The sequence below is a fragment of the Maylandia zebra genome, linkage group LG13, assembly GCF_041146795.1.
Source record: "Maylandia zebra isolate NMK-2024a linkage group LG13, Mzebra_GT3a, whole genome shotgun sequence".
Lineage (NCBI taxonomy): Eukaryota > Metazoa > Chordata > Actinopteri > Cichliformes > Cichlidae > Maylandia > Maylandia zebra.
In genome coordinates, this window is record NC_135179.1 from 18575958 (window position 1) to 18600559 (window position 24602).

The window sequence follows — 24602 nt, forward strand, 5'->3', positions numbered from 1 at the left end:
AAAGAAATAAGCGGATGGGGGGAAGCGCAGTAGCCTGCACTTTGGTTGGTGTGTGCTTGCTCACAAGTATCCCAAGAACATCTGGACTAAAGCCATATAAAGAATTTATAGGTAAGTTCCATGTGCGGAGACTTACATCCCAAACTGGTTTTGAATGCTTCTGAAAAGAGGCCAAATATCCAGACTGGCATCTCCAAGTGCCATCTCTAAAATGTGCAATCAATAATCTATTTGTCAAGAAAGCAGAGCCTTTGCAATGATCATGAGTTATGCTGCTGACAAGATCTGTTTTTGTTTTGAAGCTGAATTTTTGTTATTTAGGTGAGTCTAAGCACAACTTCTGGAAGATCTTTATACAGTCTCCCATTGCGCTATCAATATGGTTATTCTAAAATTATTTTTTTCATATGACAGTATTGCATACATTTAATCCAAGTTTTGCTTTTCTTCAGCTTTTTTTTTTAAATGATTGATTATTAAGGGCCAGCTCTGTTCTAGGATGCCCTCTGGACCCAGTGGAGGTGGTGAGTGACAGGAGAACGGCGGCTAAGCTGTCATCCCTGATGGACAACATCTCCCACCCCATGCAGCAGACTGTGACAGCACTGAGCAGCTCCTTCAGTGGGAGACTGCGGCACCCACGGTGTGGGACGGAGAGATTTCGCAGGTCTTTCCTCCCCACTGCTGTCAGACTCCATAATAAAGACTTTAACTGATCAAGCACACACATCCATACATATGCAATAATACTAAGTGCAATAATCCTTTCTGTCATCGTTGTATTTTTACTCAGTTGTATATAGTATTTGTATTCTATTTTTATCTTATTGTATATTTATTTTATTTTATTCTACTGTATATAGTATTTTATTTTATTCTATTCTGTACAGTTGTGTACTGTATTTATTCTTATTGTATTCTAATTTTTGCCTCATAACTTTTGCACTGTCCGCTTCCTGCTGTGACAAAACAAATTTCCCACGTGTGGGACTAATAAAGGTTATCTTATCTTATTATCTTTCCGAAAGGACCAGCCGCCATGGCTTATCATTTTTAAGGAAAAAAGCCTTTTATCCTCGCCCAAAGGACTTAATCGGTTCTAAATGTGTACTTTTCTTACTTGTTGGTATTTGAGTATACCTTAATTACTGGACTGAACTCGAGTTTTCTACAAAATCTGATTTTGATTTTACCATTATAACAGCGTTTTAAGAAACAACGATTAATGTCAGTTTCTTCAGAAAACAATAACCTCTGTATTCGGTGTTTAGGAAAAAAAACTGCAATCATAGTTCGTAAGACTAAATTCTTATACTTGTGAACTGGGAAGACTTTCGAGTAGTCTGTCCTCATACCTCGGAGAACCTTAGAGGGGCGGTACTGTCTTCTCTCCTCCTACCAGTTCTTGCTCTCACAATGGGAAAGGCTGGCTCGGGGCGTGCGCTCTTGCGTGCAGCTCCCAGAAATACTCGGAGGGGCGGGGGGGCAGGGGCGGAGGGGGTGAGACAGCTAGACAGGAAGACAGATCCAGATCGATGAGACCGAGGTATAGAACCGCCATCGAACTCCTCGGAAGCAGAGTTTGTTTAGTGCTTGATTTCTTTCCACCTTTAAGCTTCTTTGCGCACACTGATCCCCCTGCTCTCCAAACCAAGAAGATGCCCAAATCCTCTCCGCGCGTATTCCCATGGCCCTCCCTGTGGCTGGCATCGTTGCTTATTTTGATGGTGCAGTCGGTGCTCTCGTCCTCCTCTACGTATCAGAGACCTGCAGTCGCTGGGAAGCGCCAAGGCTTCTTGGAGAGGACGCTGGTTCTCCTGGATGTCAACACCCGCAGTTCAATCAGAGTCCTCAACGAAAACTTCCTCTCTCTCCAACTGGACCCCTCGATCATCAGAGACGGATGGCTGGACTTTCTGAGGTACAAAAGAACCCTTTCCTGCTTGTCGTCTACATCGATCTATATGGGTGCCCTCCTCTAAAATATTTGGAGGTTATTTTATTCATTACGCACGCAGCCACGTTGTCTGAGTTGTCATGGATCGATCCAGCACGTTTCCTTCTCACTCCGGGAACCAAGCAGTCCAGTTCTCCATACTGATTCTGACTGAGGTTCGCAAAGTTTAACTTTAAAAAAGACTACACTGAGAGTGGACGATTCCTTCAAAAACTGTCCATTTAGGGTTGCAGCTGTTATAGTCTACAGTGTGCACTGTTGCATCAAGATTTGATAAAAATGATCTAATGTCCATCTAAATCTAAAATGCAAAATGTCACTTTCATAAGTTAGCCAATCTACTTTTCACCTTCTGAAAATAACTAAAAGAACAGATCGACTGGTTCCAATGGCAGCTATGTTGCATTTTTTTTTTTTAATAATGAAGGGTAACTATTTATTTACTGCTGACTTTTCACCCTGAGTATTTCTCTGAACAGTTGGAGGAAAGCACAGACTGAGACCACGACCCGCGCCACTGTCACAATATTTTGGCTAATGAAGCGCAGCATTATTAAAACCCAGACTTTCAATAATAACTTTAAAGTGTGTTTAAACTAAACACACTGACAATACCCTAAGAAGTCTCTGGCCCGCTATGACATGTATTGAGTAATGCCAGATAATGTTATTCGGTACAGCTTCTTATATAAACTGGAAACCACTCAGTGACAAAGAATGAGCACATCTTAATCCGCGCGTGGCCCATTCTCGGTTATTATTTTACAGTAAATATATGACAACATTTGATATTTTATTCACATAGCCGTTACACTTCTACGTGTCACCTAACCACTGTTCCAACTTTGATTTTTATATTTATTATTATTGTAGTTCGTATTGTTGTTTGTTACCCTTACATTGAAATGACGAGGATTCATATGTGTGATCAACCAAAATTAAAAATTCAGTAAGACTCGTGGGCCGTTTCCGCATTTTTCATAATTGAACTGGATTATGTGGTTTAGACTGACAATCGAGCAAAGTAGAAGTTTCTCTCTATACTTTGAATTAGTTTTTAAAAAAATGAAAACTTCATACTCACTAAATATGAACTTAGCTTGAATAGCTTTGTATGGACTACACGCTCCTTTTGATCGGCCTCTATTTCACGTGAATAAAGAACATGAATAAGTAAAAGGCAGCTTGAGTGTATGAAAGAAAATAGGTAAAGAAACAGCAAGTTAGTTGGGAAAAATATTTTTAAAATATTGAGGATAGAATTGTTCGTCAACTACACAAAGCATGTGTGTGTGTCGTTTTAATCCTTTGTTCATCAGCTTATGGCCTTGTACTACCTGCTGTAGTGGCTGCCAAATGCGTCGTGGGTCTGCAGACGAGGGGAAAAAGTTTTATGATAGACCTGCAGCAAATTAGCAGTTACGGGAAAATCCAATTTCTTCTGTAGCTAATCTGTTTAATAGCTGGATGGTCTGAAGTAAACGGAACTGAAGAACGGGAGACAGGACGATCACAGAGAACGAAGACTTTTTACTGACTTTAACAAATATATCCCTCGTTATAAATGTACACAGGTTAGCAGTTTTAACGTGTGAGTCTAGTCTGTAAAAACCACCCAGTTGCTGAAGTGTTTTCTTTTTGTCCCATATCCGCAGCTCCAAGCGGCTCGTGACCCTGGCGCGAGGCCTGTCGCCCGCGTTTCTGCGCTTTGGTGGAAAGCGAACAGACTTCCTGCAGTTCAACAACCAGAAGAACCTCGCCAAGTTCAGAGGGCCGGGACCAGACTACTATCTGAAAAACTACGAGGACGGTGATTAGACATGACATTTTCTCCTCTCTCTCTGGCCCCAGTATTTATTTTAGACCGACTTTTAGAAGATGATTAAATGTTTGCTCTCATGTCAGTCCCCATTTCTTTGAGGGAATGTTAAATCCTCTGAAGCTAGGGTTGCCTATTTCTTCATAAAACGCTGTGCTACGCTGCCAGTTTAAGGACTCCTAGCTAAAACGAAAGCGAAGACGAGAGAAACAGAAGTTTAAAAGAAAAGTTAGAAAACAAATAATTTTACTAGCCGCTACAACTGTTTTTAATATATCGATCCTATAGTATGGTTATGCCTTTTTCACAGCAGGACGTTATGACATGAACACAGGTGTTATCATCTTAATTATGATTCACACCTTAAAAGCACAAAACCTTCATTAAAGTTGTTGGAAACACCTGTGTTTACCTAACATTTCATGTCACAATGGCGGCTTTTCGCCGTGGTCCGCAGAGCCAAATATTCAGTTTTTCATAAATAAAAAACAAAAAAAACATAAATAAATAAAAATTAAAAAACGGCAGATATTTGGCTAGATATTTTTATATGGCTTCACTAAAGTGTGTTGAAAAAATATTAGAAACACGTCTTAGTATAACCCAGTGGACTACAGTTTAACGCATCCCTAATGTGTACACTTTAAAAATTAACTTGGATTAATTTTATTTAAATAGTTTGATCGCACACTTCATGTTAGACACATGATAAAGGCAGAGCACTAGACTGTATTCATTTTAGATAAATGTGTGTTATAAAAAAAAGTCACAACTGAGGATGTAAATGGCGATGTAAGGAGGTGGTCTATATACTTAGTCTTGCTAGATATCAATAAAACACGTGTGTTTCTTTGAATAGTAACAGACTGGGTTACAGATATAACTTTATGTTCTGGCTTTGGCAGTGTGTTAAACTGCCGCAGCCTTCTGGTTTCAGTGTCAAATTACAATTTTAAAATAAAATAAAAAAAGATATGTACAATTAGTTTGGGGTGAAAAATTGCAACATAGGTTTCTCTATGGCAAAAATATTAATAAAATAATAATTTTTTCCATTCATTCTGGTTTTCAGATATTGTGCGCAGTGACATTGCACTGGACAAGCAGAAGGGCTGCAAACTGGCCAGCCATCCTGATATAATGCTGGAGCTGCAGAGGGAGAAGGCAGCCACCACCCAGCTTGTTCTGCTAAAAGAGCAGCTGTCTAACATCTACAGCAACATTACAATAACAGGTAGGAGATCACACACACACACACACGCACACGCACGCACGCACAAAATAGGCCTTTTTTGGCACTTATTCATATCCTGGCGTATTGTCTGCAGTTTGTTCATACACATGCATGTGCACTCACATGAGGTTCAAAGCACACCAGTGTAAACCATCAGCTTTCAGAATGACAAATGTAATTTGTAAAGGAGGAATGTAAGGATGGATATAGGGGTGCAGCAGCAGGCAAGTAAACAGAGCACTGACATTTTCGCTGGTTACAGTTAACTCAACCTGACCGCAGAAGGAACTCTGACGTCTTGATGTTGGGTGGGCTGCATTTCTTATCTGTTTTCCTTTGTGATTGATTGGGATGGAAATAAGAAGCTGCAGGAGAGGATAGTAACAGAGGCAAAAGTAAAATATTGGATTTATGTTTTAAAAGTATTGTACTGCTCAGAAAAGTCCACAGACTTGGACTTGGTAATAAATTGGCTGCATCTGTCAGCAATAATTAATTCATGCTGTTTGTTTGGTTTCAGAGGACTTTGGATTCAAAATAAAATTGTAGTTGATTACTAGGAAGGTTAAGTCTTATGCACGCCCTTTTTATCTTCGTTAGCATGTTGAAAAGTCAGTGGGTTGGAATTGTGTTTTGGGTTGGTGGGATTTTTATACCAAAATCTGAACCACCCAAAAAAGAGTTTCAAAACCTGTAAGTTCTTTTGGAAAAGTAATGTTGGACTTGGGAATTAGCAGGGACCTGAGTTGAAGGGAATCATTAGATACAGTGATGTACATGACCACGTGTTCTCTGTCTGGAGACATTAAAAATATTTGGCCATGCAAATCTTAAAGTCATTGATAAATTATGTAAAGAATCCAAATATACGTTAATTGAACCCCGTTGAATGTGCCACTAATATTTTGGTCATAACATGCAGAGAACAAAAAAGCCTTGCATGAGTTGGTCTACAGAGTATTTTTCATGTATTCAGACTGTACTGCTTCCCTGGGACAGACCCTCTGTGTGTTGCTGTGTGAGTGATAGAGGCAGATATGAAGACCATACATCAGCTGCATATTTTCAAATAGTCTCAAGTGCAACAGTGAAAACACAGACATATCGCATTTATCACAGTAGGCAAATACACAGAAGAAGAATTTGTACCTGCTCGGGTGTGGGGTCAGTTCACAAGTTCAGGTCAGGAGTTATTTACTGTAGCACCCTATCATTAATACTGATCTGTTGACTGTGCAAAAAAAACCCATGGCCTTGCAGTATTTCATTGTATCACTGTAGGAACTGAAGATTTTACACAGAGTTCCAGCATTTTTGGACATCTACTGTGCATGAGAGTTTGAAGTTTTTTGGGGGGTTTGTTTCTTTGTCTTTTTTTTTAACAGCCAGATCTATTGTTGATCAAACATGCTGGTAGCAATTACGTAATTATATTTTCTTGCATTGTTGTCATATGGTGCTCATATGAATACAAATTTAAAGACACAGTACGAGCAACTAGTAATGTGGATGTTATGGCCAAGCTTGTTGAGACATGCAACTTGTATAATTTCAGAAAAGCATATAACATGACTACTGTGCGAAACTGTAAGATCAGCAGAAAATAGTGTTGGAGTATCCAGTTCTGCAGTTCAAATCTCAACAAATACTTATTACACACACAATGTTGTTGTGATGCATTGACATCATTTGCATTATCATTCTGATATTGTCTGAGTTGCTGTTTCTTGAAAAAGAAATAGCCATAATCTTAAAAAAACATGATCAGGACACCTAGTCCCAGTCTTACATGTAGTATAGTGCTAATGTTGCTCAAAATTAAGACCACATTTCCCATAAACCCTGCTGCTTCCTGTCACAAAGAGGATGTTAGCAGCAGCAGCAGCAGCAGCATAGAGGAGAGGCAACAGCTTGTCTCAATGACTAAAAGATATGTTATTTTATCCTGTAAATACTGTTTTCAAACTGTTTTTAAATTTGCTGAAGCAAGTTGATGAAGTATAATCTTAAAATATTGATACATTTAACCTTTTGTGAATATGAACTAATTGTTATTTTCCTAGATTTGAGACATTTTAAGTGTTTGGGACTCATGGAGAATCATGTCCTTTTAAATGGTAAAACCTCAGTTTGGAGACCCATAGGGTAATGCTAGTTTTACGCAGGTGCCACATTTCTTATCAGACTGCACTTAATTTAGCGAAAGTCTTTTCACAAAAACATCAAATTTTTCCAAACACAGGCTAAGCTAAAAGCAATTATTTGAATCTATTAAGGAAATTGGTGAGGCTATTGGTTTCTTTTAAAGGTGCAAAAACAAAAAATGTGGAACTGAGCAACCATTAGTTGAGAAATAAGTCACCAGAATGCACGCTGATGACACTGAAAAAGTCCTGAAAGTGTGAACATGTTTGTGTGTAAAGTCCAATCTGTGCAGAAACTTCATCTCTGTGCTGGAGAGAAACAGGGGTTCAGAGGCACTAAGGATGTGTTTAAATATGGTCTGGTAACAATTAGTCAAGATCTGTGTGTGTGTGTTTGTGTGGGTGGGTGTGTGTGCTTGTGGTGTGTGTGTGTGTGTGTGTGTGTGTAAAGGCAGGTGGTGTTTTAAAGACCTTTAACAGTCTCTCTCCATCCTTTTCCACTCACCACTGTCTGACCTTTGGCCTAGGCTTGTTAGAGCTATCAGTAATGGGGCCACTCTGAGTTTACATGCGCAGACACATTCAGCTGGGGTATGAAGTTGAGAAATTACCATGACCTTAGACAAGGTCATGGCGAGCGTCATTTCATGTCTCTCTGCAGGAGAATATTCCTCCATCAAGGATCACTTCCTGGACCTTTTTCTCTTTTTTTGCTTTACTTTTTCTTCTCTAACTCTATCAGTTTCCTTTTCTTCATAACACAACACCTCTCTTATATTTACTGTTAGTTTAGCTATTCTGATTTCACATGAGGATAGGCATGTTTTACACTGAATGAAGCGACCAGTTCGTTCAACTTGGGACATTGAAAACCTCGTTCATGTATTGAATACTCAAAGGATAGACACAATTCAATTTAGGAATTCCTATACTGTGTTATTCTTGTCATATAAAACTGGAAGATCAGTATTTGTGAATAGGAACCAGAAGAAAATCTTCCAAAAACAGAGAAATCTGAGAAGCAAGAGTGAAGAGGAGGACATTGTCAGTAATGAGGTCTGCAGCTGCTTGCAGGAGAGTGAATGGAAAGTGTTCTACTTTACTTTAAAAGTATCAATGATCTTGAAATGTTTTCTTTGACATTAAATACAAAAAGAACTCATCTAATCCGTGTTTTTATAGTTCTAGCTGAAAACAGCTGCACCAATGGGAAGAAACTGCATTGTGCCTACACTAAAATATATATATATATATATATATATATATATATATATATATATATATATATATATATATATATACATACACATATATGGTGACAGAGATACAAAAAGCTACACTGTCCTTTGCTGTTAAAATTTAAAAAGCAGAGTCTGTCTTTAGGCAATACTGAATATGAATATTATGATATGATTTCTTATACCTTTTGCAAAAACTGCATAAAATCAATATTTGTCATATTCAATGCAGCCCTACCCAGACACTGAGGTAATAGTATTATTTGGTTGGTTATTTTATGTTTACATGCGTGAATAGTTATATCATTGGGGGAGGAAGTATCTTGATGAAATATGGCAGTTGATTAGCAGTTGATTTCCTCATAAAGGCAAGATGTCAAACTCCAAGATAACTGGCAGTTTTGTGGTCCTTGCTAAAGCCAGCTGTTGCTTGTTGGAGAAGCCAAGAATGAAGATCACTGCAGAAGGAGTAAAGTTATTAGGACTTTAAATTAGTAGTGTCCCCTGCACAAACTATTGCAAAGAGGAGTCATTATGTGATGGTACATAGAGATGAATTTATTTTAATTGAGTATAGTGAGACAAAGATGACCACTTCACTTGATCAAATTTTGGTTTGAGATGACACACTTAAGAATATTATTTTAATGTAAGATGAGTCAAATGTTGGCTTCATGATCTAGCAGATGGTTTGGAGCCTGACGTCACAATTTAGCCTCTACTCTTTCTCTGTTTCTTAGTCTGATCTCACACTCGCAGTATTAAGTGACATGAATGTTTATGGGATTTAATCAGTTGTTAGGTATACGCAAACATTACTGAGAGTAGATCAGACACTAATACCATGAGCCTCTCTCTGTAAGTTGGCACAGTCAAGGCTAGAAACCGCTAACAGAAAGATGCATAGCTCCCCAGGAAACATGAGAAGAATGACAGAAAAGTGAAATATGTTAATGTTTATGTAATGTATTCTTTGCAACAAATGTTCTTGTGCACTTGATAAAGGTCATTGTGCTTAAATGAAATCTTGGCCACGTAGTTTGTTTGGCGTGTGTACAATTCTACCTAAACATGAAGTCTACATGTAAAACTGAAGGGTTTTTTGTCAACGACTGTATGTTTCAGTGACTTAGTCAGTGTTCAGATTCTGAGTTGCAACATATGGGAGAATAGAGGAGAATTTCACTGTATGCATATCTCAAATGTTCCACAGAGTTAGTGGATAGCCTTTCTAAGCCTGCTAGAAAATATGAACAGGGCTGGACATGCAAACTTTGATTATTACGTTTGACTGTTTTCATTAATACTGTACACACTGCTGCACTCTAGCTTGTGAAACCAGCTGTACTTTTGTGTACACACTTGATGTAAAACTGCACATCAAATGTGTAAACACATATTGAAATATTTCACCCCAGCTCAGATATCAAATCGGATTTTTTGTGCGAAAAACTCCTATCCTGTGTGCAGTACAACTGTGAAAACTGAAATGAAATTCTTGACAGAAAGCGTAATGAGACACTAACATACAGGAATATGTTAAAAATCTGGAAAGACAAACATTAGGAACAGAACGGGGAATTCACTGAACATCTGTGAATGGCTTGAAAATGTTTTCATCAAAACAAACTGGCACAGCTGTCTGTAGCCTCTAGTTATAACTTTCTCTTTTTAAAAAATCAAAACACATTTTCTCGCAGCACTGGGAAACATGCTCTATTCTTTGTATTTGTTCTGCTCACCATCTTCTCCCAGACCTTTATCACTCCTCTTCTTAATCGTATGCTTTAAACTCTTTCGTGAGTGACCAGAAGTGTTTCTCCAACGGCTTCCTCATCTTTTTGTTTAAAATTGCCTCAGTTAGTATGTTCACACTTTGCGTGAACTGTAATGGATTTGGTTTTTGGTGTTGCAGCTGCTTCAGTACCCGGACCATCTTTAGCTCACTGCTGAATACAGATTTATGAGAGTTTCCCCTGCCAAGTTTCACACGGTAACACTACAGTGCAGCCAGTTGCCATGTCAGCAGGAGAGTGAATATAATCTGCTTTGATTTGTATATATCCATAATGATATTATTAGATATGAGCAGCTATTGCGGTTCTTGGACAGAGTGGAGGTAGTTGAAAAAACATTAAAGGTTGTGTGCATATTTTTTCATGCAACGTATTGCCCAACTGTTTACTTTATTGTACTATTAAAAGAAGCGATGCTAGAACCCTGCTGTGTTGTCCTGCCAATAGCTTAAGGTAGTCAGAAGCATAGCATTTCTTTTCACAGATACGTGAAGTGTGAGTTTTAAGTATTTTTCTGCCTTCAAACTGCACTCACACTTAGGTGAAGCAAAATTACTGCTGTCTTATATGGAGTTTGTGTTGAAGAGGTTTTGCAATAGTAATTTCACAAATTTTAATTAAATTCTTTTGCATTTTTAAACTTTTTATTTATTGCAAAGAAGAAATATTTAAATTGGACTGTTTTGTGTTCTGCCAATTCAAGCAGTAACTGCAAACTGGACAAAGCCTATTATGATAATACCCAAAATAAGCTTTTCCAAATTAGCGTTAAATTCTGTTTGAAATTCAGAATTGTTTTCCGGTCTTAGGTTTTACATAGTAGTTTTTTTGTTTTGTTTTTTTGGGTTTTTTTGTTGTTTTTTTGCAGTATTACATTAGATGCAATACACACACTTATGAAAGCGCATTAGAACCAGACTGGGGACAGTACTGTTGGTATCCACACGCTGAAATCTGGGCACACACTTGATTTGAAAAGTCAATATTTTTCTGACAATGACCTGCCTGAAAACCAGTTAACAAAAACAGGATTTATAGTTACAAAAGGGATCCATGTGTCAAAAAAACACACCATAAATTTAAAGTGAGTAGTAAAATTATTAATGTCTTCATTACTTGCACACCTTGAGCAAATTTTCTGCACTTTAGTTTACCTATTGGCTTAAAATGTATCCCATCTGCTTTTATATCTTTTGAAACAAGACATGCTCTTTTCTTTTGGGTTTTTGTTCAGAACCATAACCTTCTTTGTAGTTTTTTTATATATATTTTGTGGCTTTCAGGGATTTACTTCATTGCATTTGTCCTCTCGGTCACCATGTGTATCATCTTAGCGCAGATGTGTTTAAAGTCATGTTCATTTTAAGTGTATCTGTAATAACAACCATTCTCTAAATAACTTGTATCATTAGATTATTCATGTTCATGTGCACACTGAAAAGATTTGGATCCAGACTTAAACCCTGCGGCACGTCACTGCAACCAGTTTCACACACAGAGCCATTTACAGCATAACTCAAAGTAGTGAATTATCTATAGACAAAGGAGCTCAGTCAGAACATGACTACATGTGAATTTGTGTGACCTTTTTTTTTATGTGTGTTTGGCTGAATTTATAAAGTGCTTTTTTCTCATTCTTACATGTCAGTTTACAATTATCACCAGTGATGTAATCTCAGCGTGACAAACGTTTGATTGCCATATAGCCAACTTTTTTTCCTTACTCTTTCCACATGGCCTACACAGATCCAGAAGTGTCTGTTTTTCCTTGATCGAAAGAATACCCAGTGTTTAAATCATGGATGGACATAACATGTAATTCCATGTGTTTGCAATATGCCCCGAGACAAGTGCCAGCAACCTGCAAACGAATGTCATTTTAATAGCCTGATGCATGGGAAATGTTTGAAAGCAGTCCTTCCTCTCCCGTGATTGTTTGGCATGACATCCAACCTCCACATTTTTCTTCAGAGCTCTAGAAAACATACGTTTTGTGTCAAATTTCAAATCATGGCACTGTGTTCTTGACTGCTTTGAGCAAGCTTGTACCAGTGGGATGGCTCTGTTGCTGGAATGCTGGTACCTCTTGAATATATGTGTGTCTAGGTCTCCGTGTGTGTGTGTGTGTGTGTTTATACAGACTGTAAGTGTGTGTATGGGTCCAGATGAAGTTGTTATCCCGAGGCAGAAAACATGCCTCCTTCATTACCAGTGAGACACATTTTATTTCCTTAATTTGACTCTTAGGCTGTCATCCGTTATTTATGAGATTACCCTGTGTGTGTGTTTGTGTGTGTGCCTGTCCATATGTATTCATTGTGTGTACAGTTTGCACTGGAAATAGGGTCTGGTAAGGGGCTAAAAAGCTGTAACTGCTGTTTAGAGAGGTGATTTGACTTGGTGTTTAAGAATGTTACGCTAATGTTTCTTCTCTCAACTACTTACCCTGGAATTTAACACACTCATTAGCATCGCACAAATGTTGGCAACATTGCTACATGCGTGTGTGTGCTCCAGGAAAGTGTCTGCTATTTCTTGTAGCGAGAGAATACAGTTTTGCGGGGCTGAGCCGTCATCAGTACGTATCTAAGGAGTTGAGTCAATTTTAGCATGAGTACATAAACACTGTTCTTTTATATTACATTTTTATATTAAGAAATTAAAATAAAATATTTTCATATGTTTTACCTGAATAATTTTAATATTATTTTTTTCCTCCTACATTCTGCTTAACGTTTCTGTAATACTTAGTTGCAGTGGTAAATGTAACTTTAGATATATAATATATATGCACAGTTGCAGAATATGGATGAGACTACTTACCACCTTTTCAGACTGACGTTCTTCCTCTAGTTTAATGTGATTTGCACCCAATGTTTTCTTTTCTTTTCTTTTCTTTTTTTTTTTTCTAAATGACATCAGAAACAGCAGTATGCGACATTACGTGATGGCAGAGCTTCAGTTCATCCTTTGTCATTTTTTTTTTTTTTTTTTTTTTTTTAATAAATAGGACAGGGGGAATGAATGAGAGAAAGAGGGGGAGAGAAAGAAAGAAAACCAAAGGGGAGAAGAGACGGTGAGAAGGGGGGGGAAGAGAGAGAAAAAAAAAAAGAACTCCTGGGTCACCTGTATGGAGAAAAAAACAAACAAACAGAGGAGACAGCAAACAACAAAGAGCAACATAATAATAGAGAAAACAAAGCACCATCACAATAAACTAGCTAGTCATAGATATCAATATTTACTAAATAATAAACGATATTGTGCAGCACGCAAGATAGACAGCGCACAGTGTGCTTTGAGGCAGCAGCCAAGAAAGCTTTAGTCCGCGTCTGTGAATACCCATGTGTGCATACCTGTGTGGATCAGCATGCTTGCATTCCAAAGGTTTCTCCATGTAATGATCTGCTAGGGAGTGTGGGGGGGCCACAGCCCCGTCCTCCAGGGTGTGAAGTGGGTATGGAGGAGATCAAAACTCCAGACATCCAGAGGCCCCCAGAATACAAGAGACCAAGGAAGACCAACAGAGGGGCAGCCGCGCCACTGTTCCAGTAAGAGCTGAGGAGAGTCCCAGATGAGGGCTCGCCCAGCAGCCGCGGAGCAGAAGTCAGGGGGAGTTGCAGTGACGCGCCCGTGAGCTCCGCCGGCCCCCAGCTGTGCCTGAGTGACCGAGCCCCAGGCCGAGAGGCCGGGGGCACCCCACCTCCAAAGGGGCCCGAGCGAGCCCCAGGCCCCAGGCCCCGACAAGCAGCCGCCAAGGAGTGAGCCGGTGTGTACCCGGACGCCCACCCCCAGATACACCCAATGTTTTCTAACCATAATCATTCACATTATTCCTGTTGGATAAATTGTTTCTTTCCTCTCTTTGGTTCATACTTTGTGTTCATACTTTAACACTGGGGATATTCAACTTATTGTGTCATCGTGCACTAAACCCCATCCCCCCTCAAAAAAACGTTGCTTTCATACATGTTTGGCATGTTTTTCTTTGGCCACTTGTGAACCCTGTTTAATTCTGTTCCTTTTTTTTCATTTGGAGCATATGTTGGATTGTGTTGGACCTTGTCAGAGGCCATCTATCACTCCATGGTGTCCTGCTGAGTTGGAGATTCACAGCACAGCCCTCAACTCTCAAAATGAGAAAACAAGAGCATGAGTGAAGAATAAGAGAGCAGAGAGAAGGGGGGAAAAATGGGGAATGAATAGAGTGAGAAGTGAACCAACAGACTGATCAAAACGGAAGTATAAAGAGCAAAAAGAGAGCAAAACTTGAAGATGAATAAAACATTTCAACTCATGTGAGACCTCCAGTTTTTCTCTAGAACAATCTTTTACCATCTCAGCCAGGCCCAGCACTTAAGATCCATCGCACAAGCCAACACCTGTGGTGTAAACTGTGCCTTCAAGGTTGAGCAAACCTGTAAATGTTCAGGGATCAGTAGCTTCACAAGTGTTAGATTTCCCAACAGCCTCAGAGCACAAATAACATCTTCAAAGCACCCTTCCAAAAACATCTTTAATAACTAGGGTGTTTCCAAAAATCTTTCACAACCCACTAGCTTGTGTCAATTTCTTGTTACCACTGATGGATGGAAATCAGGACAGTCAATTTTTAAAATGATTTTTTTTGGCATGTTTATAAAAATACCATATTATATTGTTTCTGATGTACTTCTATTTTCATAGCTTAAAAGAAATCACAGTTGCCTTTAGAAAACTATTAAAAAAAACTTGTTATCACTAAGAAAGGAGGGGAAACACCATAATTGAGAAAGTATGTGTCTCCTTGTTGAAGTGGTTAGGAAATAAAGGGCAAGTTCTATCTGCTTCAGGGGCCTTGCTGCTGGCTGTCCATGACCTTTGACCTGGACATAAAAAGAGGACATCTAGGTGCCTTAGAGGGATGTGTAAAGAAGCTACTTCCTAAATTTTTATGTGTAAATATATTGTTTTTGAGGTGGTGTCTGAAGACCCTGTTATTTGTAAAACAAAAAACAAAACAAATGAAAAAAATGCATAATATTCTTGATTATGAAACCCATTACTTAACAATATATATTATTGTCCTCTTCCATCTACTCACTGACCCACATATCCCAAAATGATCTCATATATTTAATAAATAATTCAAATGATGTAACAAAGTGAAGATTGATGCCAGATTTTTTTTAAGTGGCTTCAGTATTGGCTCAGTAAATTGTAAGTTGTTTTCCAACACATAACTCAAATGACAAACAGCAGTATAATGCAATTCCTCCATTGTAAATTTGTACCTCAGTGTGAGAATTCAAAGAAAGAATTACTGTGTTGAGGCAACATCCTCAAATATACCTGCTACTTTACTGGGACTCATTGATTTGTTACAGAGTCATATCAGTTCATTGTTAACAGCTGCCTCTGAACTATGCAAATCCTGCTGTTCTTAAAGCAATATTTCTGCATTAAAAAGCTCAGGACATGCATGACATACATGCATTATTCAGTCTGGGAGTTATCTTTTCACACATCTATTATCTTGAAGTTCTGATGTGCAACCAACCATAAACTGTATGTATAATATGGATAACTTCACCTGGTGGCTGGTAAAAATACTGTTCTGAAACACCAACTTGAACATTTTGAAATATGGACTGACAAGTCCAGGATTTGCAGTAAGATGGAGATTTGTCTATTATAGCACATCCACTAATCAAATCAGACCCCATTTTTGTCTAAAAGGCCTAATTAAAAAGAAAAAAAATCATGCTGTACTGAAGAAGGCTTTAAACTAAATTGTACCAGCATAAACTGGGTTTGATGGGGGGTTTTTTTGGTTTGTTTTTTTTAAATAGAAAGATAACACAGTAACAACATTGAATGAAGGAGGTGGGAACATGCAAATAATAAATCAGTATTGAAAACTGATTTATTAATGCTTGCAACATGCAGTTTACTGCTAATTTTGCTAATATTTAACGTAAAAGAAAGCATGTCTTTTTTTTGCATTTGAAATACACTAATTCCTCAGTAAATCTGGCCCTAAGTAACTAATGGGGTCATTTTTCTTGGACTTCTGATGAATTCGACTTACGTTTTTTAACAGTGCGAGTGCACGCCACGTCCTTTAGTAATGCTGCAGGTTTAAAGCACATTTGCTTCACTTTTCAGACCCTGAGACATATCCATCTTTTAAATACAGTCTGTAGATATATAACATGAGTATGCATCAAGTACATCTCTAACTTACAAAGAAAGTGGCTCAAGTATGTCAAATCATGCTCTGTGTCGATATAGTTACCTATAAACAACATTAGTTGTTTCCTTCCTTCAGATCTCTATAATGAAAATCCAGACAAAAGCTGAGTATCGTGTCCTCTAGAAAGATTAAAACTGCAGGTGCCCAGCTACCTTCCACAGCAACGATTCATAGACTTTATCCCAAAAAAAACAAACAAATCCAGTGCTCAAACAACATAATCCAGAGTTGCAGGAAATTGCTAAAAAGTCTTACAAGGAAACCGACTTCACAGGGGAATCGTCTCTTTGTATTTTTTCCCCTTTTTTCCTTTTTTTTGTTGCTTGTTTTCATTTCTGTTTATTGTGAAAGATTCTGATCACTGAGCAGCTTTAGGGAGTAATGGATTACAGTGTGGGTTTTTGTTTACACTTGAAAAATGTTGTAAACTGAAGTGAGAGAAGCACGGTGGGCTGTGTGTTTTGATCAGATAGAGCCTTGAGTCTAAGTCTTAAAGTCAGAACCCACATCACTATCAGAGCCTGTATTTTGTTTGTTTGTAAATCTCTAAAAAAACAAAAAGAAAAAAAAACATTAGGAACTTGGACGGACACATATGGAAGCCAGTTTATGCTTGAATGTTAGGATGGTAACCTACTTTTACTGAGACCAACAACAGATAGCTGTTTGGCTTCAACTTAAAATCAGTCACCTCCGTAAAGTTTTTTGGCTCATTAGAAGAGTAATAGAGGCATAATGTTAGATGTGTGACCAAATTGTTTTCTTTCTCATTTTCCAGAGTCTCTCTTTGTTTCTGTTTTTGTTAATTGGCTTAAGTATCCAGTAATTTGGTGCTTTGGGTTTTTATTTGGAGATTTTATTAGATGCCAGCTGATTGATTGTTACAAGATGACAGAGGAAATATGTAAGATATTTTATGGCCTTTCATCACTTAAGCAGTGCAGCCCACTTAACTTATTTATTTTATGTCTTAACCATATTATACAACTGTTTATGTGTTGTAAAGAAATAGAAGGAAAATAGAAAGAAAAGGATGGGGAAAAAAATTGGAGTAGAGTGTGTTTCATGCATTAAAGCATCTCAGTTCTTATAGATGGTTGGCCTCAAAGCCCTTTTGCTCTGGTGCGATTTGGCTTTAAAGGAACCCTGGTCTGTGGGACAATGCACTTTGTTATTAAAGGAATTTTATAAGTCCATAAGTGTGTAATGAAATTTGCCTCGGTCAAAGGAGCGAAGCACGGAAAGGAAAACTGGAATTGAATTTTCGTGGTACGTTCCTCAGACCTGCATTCCCTTAGGGAGAGTACAGGACTGCTTGCAGTGGCCCAGGCAAGAAGAGGCCAAGTGAAATCTTTCCCTGAGGTTTTGAACTTTTGCTGTGAATGGCAGGAGCCGACACCTCTAACCAGGAGCAGATGTTTGGCTTGGCCTGGTCTGTCCGCTGGCAGAGTAGGGAACCCAGGGTTTGATTGAGCCAGCATGCCCTACTCACAACACTAATAGCCTGGCTCTGCATTACTTAGGCTACCCCTGCTGAAGTCTGCTGCCTTCAAACTCCTTTACTGTAGGTCTAGAAGAGACATGGGAACTGAGCTGAGCCAAGACTCCTGTGCATTCATCGCAACATTAGAATCTCAACACTGAAGCAAAGCCGTAGCTGATTCTGCTATAATGTTAAGCAACTGGCATCTTTTGATGCTTTTTTAGATTTGCCTTGAGTTTAAATTTTTCACTCATCATATGTATGTGTATACAAAATAAGTACACGTCAATTATAGAAATATCAAAAATTGATTGCTTTTAGTCTAACTTGTGTCAGCGGTAAAAATTTTAAGCCAACGTCTCAGTGCATATTTATGTGAAAAATGATCCAGCGGATTCAGGTGATGTTAGATGTTTGTTTTTGTTTTAAGCAAATGAAGGACAGCTGTCTCCAGCGTTTAAGAGTAAATACTGAAGATATTACAAGACACATTGCCTTTTTATCTTCTAAAATCTCCTGATTTTCTTATCCCCCAACATGAAACATTTTTGAAGTTCTAATGTAAACATCTTAGTCCCACCAGATGTTGAGCATCTTCTCTTTACTGGCAACCTTTACTGAAACGTTGAAAAAGACACTGTAAGCTGTCTAAACTGCATGGCATGTACAAGCATAGTCCTTCTACACACTTGGTAAAGATTTCGATTTTATCATATAGTTATAGTTCAGTCATATTTCCGTTTGTGTTTTATAATATAAATGTAATTATGTTACTAAAAATATGTTTAGGATCTGAAAAATGTACAGAGCACATTACTGTCAACTGTAAGCAGGTACAAAAAAACAATGCTTATAAAATCCTAATTATGTATTAATTATTTGTTTTAACTACTTCTTAGCATGACTCTGCCACTTGTCCCTCATGGGGTTAATGTCATACACTGTTTCTAATGGTTAAATAATCTAGGATCAAGATTTGAGGGGGAAAAGTAAATCCTAAAATAAATTCAGTACATCAGCATTACTGGTGAGCAGACATTACTTGGACTGCTTTCTAAAGGATATTCTGGTAAATGGTGCAAATCAAATCACTAATGCTAAAAATGTTTATTCTGATGGATGAACTTGCAGTAATATTTTGACACAGCAATGTATTTTTGAGGTTTCCTACACTGGGTGTAAATGAAATGGTATTTATTTGTAAAACTGGAAAAATATGTGTGATTGAATTCAAATATTTTAGCATACAATATGGTTTTTGCATCGGTTAAAAGTACCGCCACAAGTGTTAGAGCACTAAAGAAGAATGTCATTTTTCTAAACCGCAAACATCTCAACAGACTAATTGACCAAAACATAATAATAAAACAAATCAAAATCTCACTTGCATTCTAGCCTCTGCCAATAAGTCCTTGTGTAGATGGAAAGCAAATGGAGTAAAAAATGTTTTCAGATGAAGAATAGGCTCAATTTGTTATAGCATTAGGTTCTCAGCAGACAACATCATGAAACTTAGCCAGAGCACAAGACTGTTGAGAGGATGGTTTGAGAGGACTTTTGATGATGTGATTTGTTAAGGTGATTAGTTGGAAAATGTTTCTGTGTTTATTTCCTTGAAAATCTGGCAGGAATATCATCTCTGTCATACTAGGTGCTGTAAAAATCTCATGGGACTGAAGGTTGTTTTGCTGGAGAAATCTGATGATGATGTCATTTTAAAGCTTGCTGTAGAACTGACGTCTTATCATGCATTTCCAAACCAGACATTTAATGTTATTCGAACAAGGTGCGATCGAAGGTTTATGTTATCCACGTTAGTCATAAAAAGCAAACTCTCACCTTTTATAAAATTCACTGCTATCTCCATTATGGCCACGTGAATGGAACGATCGCTTCCAGGACTGCTGCTTGTTTTTAGATCAAGAACTGTGTTGATCTGCAACGTGCTGGATCTCCTCCACGGTGTTAAAACTCTGATCCTTCAACTTAAATTAAATTTTGTGGTAAAGGACAGTTTTGTACAATAACACGCACCATTGTTGAGGTGATTTGCAGCAAATCTCTTCCATCAGATACCAGTACAACTGCATGCTTAGATGCTGATCGTGAGTAACAAATTCTCAGTGCACAAACCTATGAATGTCAAAAAAACCTCAGCTTTCATCACCACTGATGATCCTCATTGTGATTTTGAGTCAGTCTGACACAGAAGTTGGACTGTTTGCTTTGCTTTGAAGGTAGAGGTCCATGATTAAAGCTGCAGACATCCAAGTGCAAGCTGTAGAAAAGGACTTTGCAGTGATTCCATCCTATGTTGCACAAGTATATACAGCTTTTGACCTATATGTCACACAATAAGCAGGCACTGAGAACAATATCTACCAAACAGACATTTGAGGGGCTTATTTTAGGTTTGCTAAATAGCAGTGTTAGATCTTTTCACGTTAAGTAGTGACCACAAGATTTAAAGCTAAAACTGCCTGTTTTAGACAGAAAGAACTGAGTTCCTGTGTAGAGAGCCAACATAACATATATAGGTTTTGGTTTTTGTGACTAAAGTTATTCCATGACATTCCAGAAGAATATAATAGATATGAAAAAAACCCATAAAAGGTCTCCTTGAATGTAAATTTAAAACCTTGAAACATTTTTTTTTAGTATTTTATACTGTGCTAAATTAGCAATTGTGCACTTTTGTCTTCTAATCTTCAAATTTTTATCTTCTAATTTCATAATGTATCATTTTTTTTAAACCTGAAAATATGATGATTTTATCATCTTAAGAGACCTGTAGGATTTTTTTCTCTGGCTTGAACTCACTGGCAAAGTATTGGTTCAGGTATTATCCGAGAATTATTATGAAAATAATACATACATTTCTAAAATGTTATTCCATCATTCAGTCAATTATATTTAATTAGTGCAGTTATAAGTGATTAGATTTGAATTGCAAAATAACAAATGGCTTATGTAGTCGGTATGGTCTGCACATTACGTAGTAGCATTTTTATAAACATTTTCTGTCTTTTCCCAGCATCTGATATTATAAATGTATAATTACCTATAAAAGTTGTTATGCAAGATGGTGATTCAGTAACTGTTTAATCTGGCTCTGCACGTTCAGCTGAAGAACCTCCAGTTTAAGTGAAGCATAAGTAATGTGTGTGGATATAGTTTGAGAGTGGAAGATGATTGCTGTGATTATGGTGATTATTCTAGCAGCGAAAGGGAGTCTGGAATACTGTGTGTTTGCATTGCTGCCCGCTTGGGATCTGGTCTTCATAACCCTCATTCATCACACTGCCTGGGATCAAAGATACCCTTTTTGAACTGGAATGTAGCAGATGTCCATTATGCCCCAACACATTGTTGCCCTTTGCCAGTGGTATAATTTTTGAATATGATGGTGAAGGTGTTAAAAGAAGCATTTGTTAAAAACTTGTGAAGATAGCCACTGTGTCTGAATCCTAAGCAGGTGGGGTGTTTAAAGGACTCCTGAAAATATTTTAGGTTCAAGCTCTTTGATGATTCAGGGCAGTAAAGCCCTGGGCTAGTCTCTCATTCATTCCAGCCTATGTATGTGGAGGAGTTTTGTTTCTCTACAACTACAGAGCATTCAGTGCTTAATTACAGCATCAGCAGAGGTGTGTGAGACGAGATGGCTGACCAGATAAGAGGCGGAAGCTTTACAACAACCCTCTATGTAGGTGACAGCGTTACTAATCTTTGGTAGTGAAACTGTCACACCCTTTGCTTAACTGCCCTGCATTGGCCAAAAAAAGTAAACAGTTTATGAAGTGTAAAATATGTTACATGGTAAAAATGCAGTTTTATATCCTACAGTATAAAAGCAACAATATACATATTTTCATGTAAAAAGCTTTAAAGTTTTTCCTTTACATGAAGTGTACGGACATATGGTGCAAACAGAACAAAAGTGTCAGACCATATGTATATATTACTTTCATGTAATTGAATCTTCTTTTTTTTTTGGGTCAGAATGTCCTCCTTTCTCTGTCTCAGACTCCAAACAAGTCCCCACATTAATCTCATAATAACTCTAATAACTTCTAATGCTTACAAGTCTGAACACATGTCTTGTGTTGGACCTTGACCTGATGAAGATCGTTTTGCAGCAAACATGGTGTAGGTCTTATTCTTCAGTATGACTGCTAACAAAATACTATCCATCCCTAGACAGTTATGCAAGTTAGTTTATATTTTGTCTCAGTGCCCTGCCAACTGGCAATACTAGCCTGTCCATCAAGAAGCATTTCTTTTGCTTATCAAAAAACCCTTTTATTTCTATTACTTCCTGTCTGTAATACAATAATATTAGAAGAGTAACTTCATCGAATTTGACTAATTGCGTGCCTTTGTGGTGTCGCTTTGAATGTAAATGCTGGGTGTTCAAATATTAGAATTGGTTGCACATTGCAAAGAAGCTGCAGATTGGCCATCTTAATCATCTTGTTATGAAGACAACTGTTTGCCTTAGACAGCGATGAACCCTCAGTTCGATTCACAAGTTACTAAACAGTCTGTCAGTTTGTAATAAAAGAATCATTCACAACAATTTTGGCTAATGATAATGGCTGCTGTATTACTTCGTGCTTTGGTTGTGTTTGGTAGTGGTTTATAGGTAGCTCCACAGTACATACAAATACAACAGACATGGTGATGTTTCTCTCCTGGGAATTCACTCCTTGCGCACACCTTGTATCTTTACAAGCCAATGAGGTCATTAGTATCTAACAAGCGTGCTTTTCCCATTAGGGAGTGATAGACAGCGGCCATTGCCAAACAGATGTGAAAACCACTCACACCCCAAACACACCCACACCCTTTCCCCCCAACAAGTGGTTTGAGTTACATGGCCCAAAGCCAATAAAAGACACTTGATGTCATTTTGTCCATTTCACTGCCTTTCATTTGTTACATGCTGCATCCTCTTGCCTTGTTTGGAACACTAGGGAAAATAGTGCTTGCACACACACACACACACACACACACACACACACACACACACACACACACACACACACACACACACACACACACACAGGAGCACAGAGTTGTTGTACTTTACATCAAGAACAGCGTATGTTAACATACCACTCATCTTACTCAGCAGTCCTGTCGAGCTGCTCTGCATCTCTTTACACTGGGTTCACAGAAGGGGGCCACACACAAGTCTAGTCAGAGCAAATTCACAGATTGAGATAATCTCTCTCTCACATTCTGGTTTCAACACATATGGACGCACACACATATCAGTCCCCCTCTACTAACAGAATTGAAAACAGGTGCCCACCACATATCTTGCATTCTTACAAAATACAAAAGTGGTTTGACCTGAATGGTTTTGCTGAAGTGGAGCCCCCCTGTATGAAAGGAGAGTCCATGTGGAGATGTGTGTTTGTGTAAACATGGAGGCGTTGGGTTCTGTGCAACATGCTGGTGGAGCAGCACAGGCTCGCAGTATATTAGAACCACATTTTCCCTCTGCGCAACCATAACATTCAGTGTCAAGCTAGCGTCAGGGTAAGTCATAGATATACCACGCGAACATAGCAAAACACCTCTTTTAACATCTTTGTGCACAGCGACCGTAACAGTATACTGGTCTGGGTTTCACCGATATGGATGAATTGTTAAACTGCGGTTTGATCGATAGCTGCTCTTGAGCATTTGACTAGCTGTTGAAATAATTGGATATATCAGTCTTCAGATGATCTTGCTTCAGTCACACGGTCTTGCTCTGCAGCCCGAGAGGATCTGGTTAGTGGATGACCCGACCAATGAGAAACAGAAGGCAGAGATGAACCACTGGAGCTGCTGGAAATTGTAGCCATAATGGAGGTGGCGATGATAAATGCACTGAGCTTGAGTTTTCCTGGATATTTGGGCAGTTTAATTCCAAATCTTTCATGACATCATCTTGCATGTTGTAACCGCACGTGTTGTGTGTAAGTATAAATGTTAGATTAATTTTAATCCATCTGGTAAAGCCTCATAAACTGTCATCAACAATTTTCTCCAGCATGTTAACAATAATTTGATGGATGTATTGTTTCAGAATAGCCATTTCCACCATCTTTTCCCCATTGAGTTTACAGTGTGCGTTTCACTGCAAACTTTAAGCCAGTGCGCTGTGAGTTTTTACAGCTGACAGAGAAAATTACAAGCACCTACAGGGCGGCAGTGTGCTCAGTGTGATTTTATTTCATGCATAACTCTCTTTTCCACCTACATCTACAAAGTTATTAAATCATTAGAGGAAAGAAAAATAACATAAAAAGTTTTAGAATTCATTTTAGATCATCTTCATTAGCAGTGTGGACACTTTTCAAGAACTCTGGAAACTTGACTGCCACATGTGCATCTATGGAAAACATATTGTGTCCATAAACAGGAAAAAAGACTCACAATTAATTTCTCTAAACAGCCTTCTACCCTGTCTGCACATGTCTCTTGAGGATTCAGTTTTGATTTGGCTTTTAAAGCAAGCCAGAACTCAGCTGCAGTCTTTTTTTCTGTGAGCGGTCCGGGTATTACTCATGTTGTGGGGACCTAGGTCTGTTTACACAGTCAAATTATGCAGACATGTCATCCTAATGAGCACAAAAGCCAAGTCCTATGGCATAAATCATAACATTTTAAAGGTGAAGGCATTAAGAATAGGGTATGGTTACA

The 24602-nt window shown here is 38.2% G+C and overlaps 1 protein-coding gene across 1 annotated transcript in view; it reads left to right on the forward strand.

Moving 5' to 3' along the window:
- The first annotated feature begins 1530 nt into the window (after positions 1 to 1530).
- hpse2 (heparanase 2) overlaps positions 1531 to 24602 on the forward strand; it is a 51320-nt gene continuing 28248 nt past the window's right edge. The window contains exons 1-3 of the mRNA XM_004555815.2: positions 1531 to 1921; positions 3613 to 3767; positions 4849 to 5010. Coding sequence (XP_004555872.2) covers positions 1536 to 1921; positions 3613 to 3767; positions 4849 to 5010 — 703 coding nt within the window. The 5' untranslated portion in view covers positions 1531 to 1535. The remainder of the gene's footprint in view (positions 1922 to 3612; positions 3768 to 4848; positions 5011 to 24602) is intronic.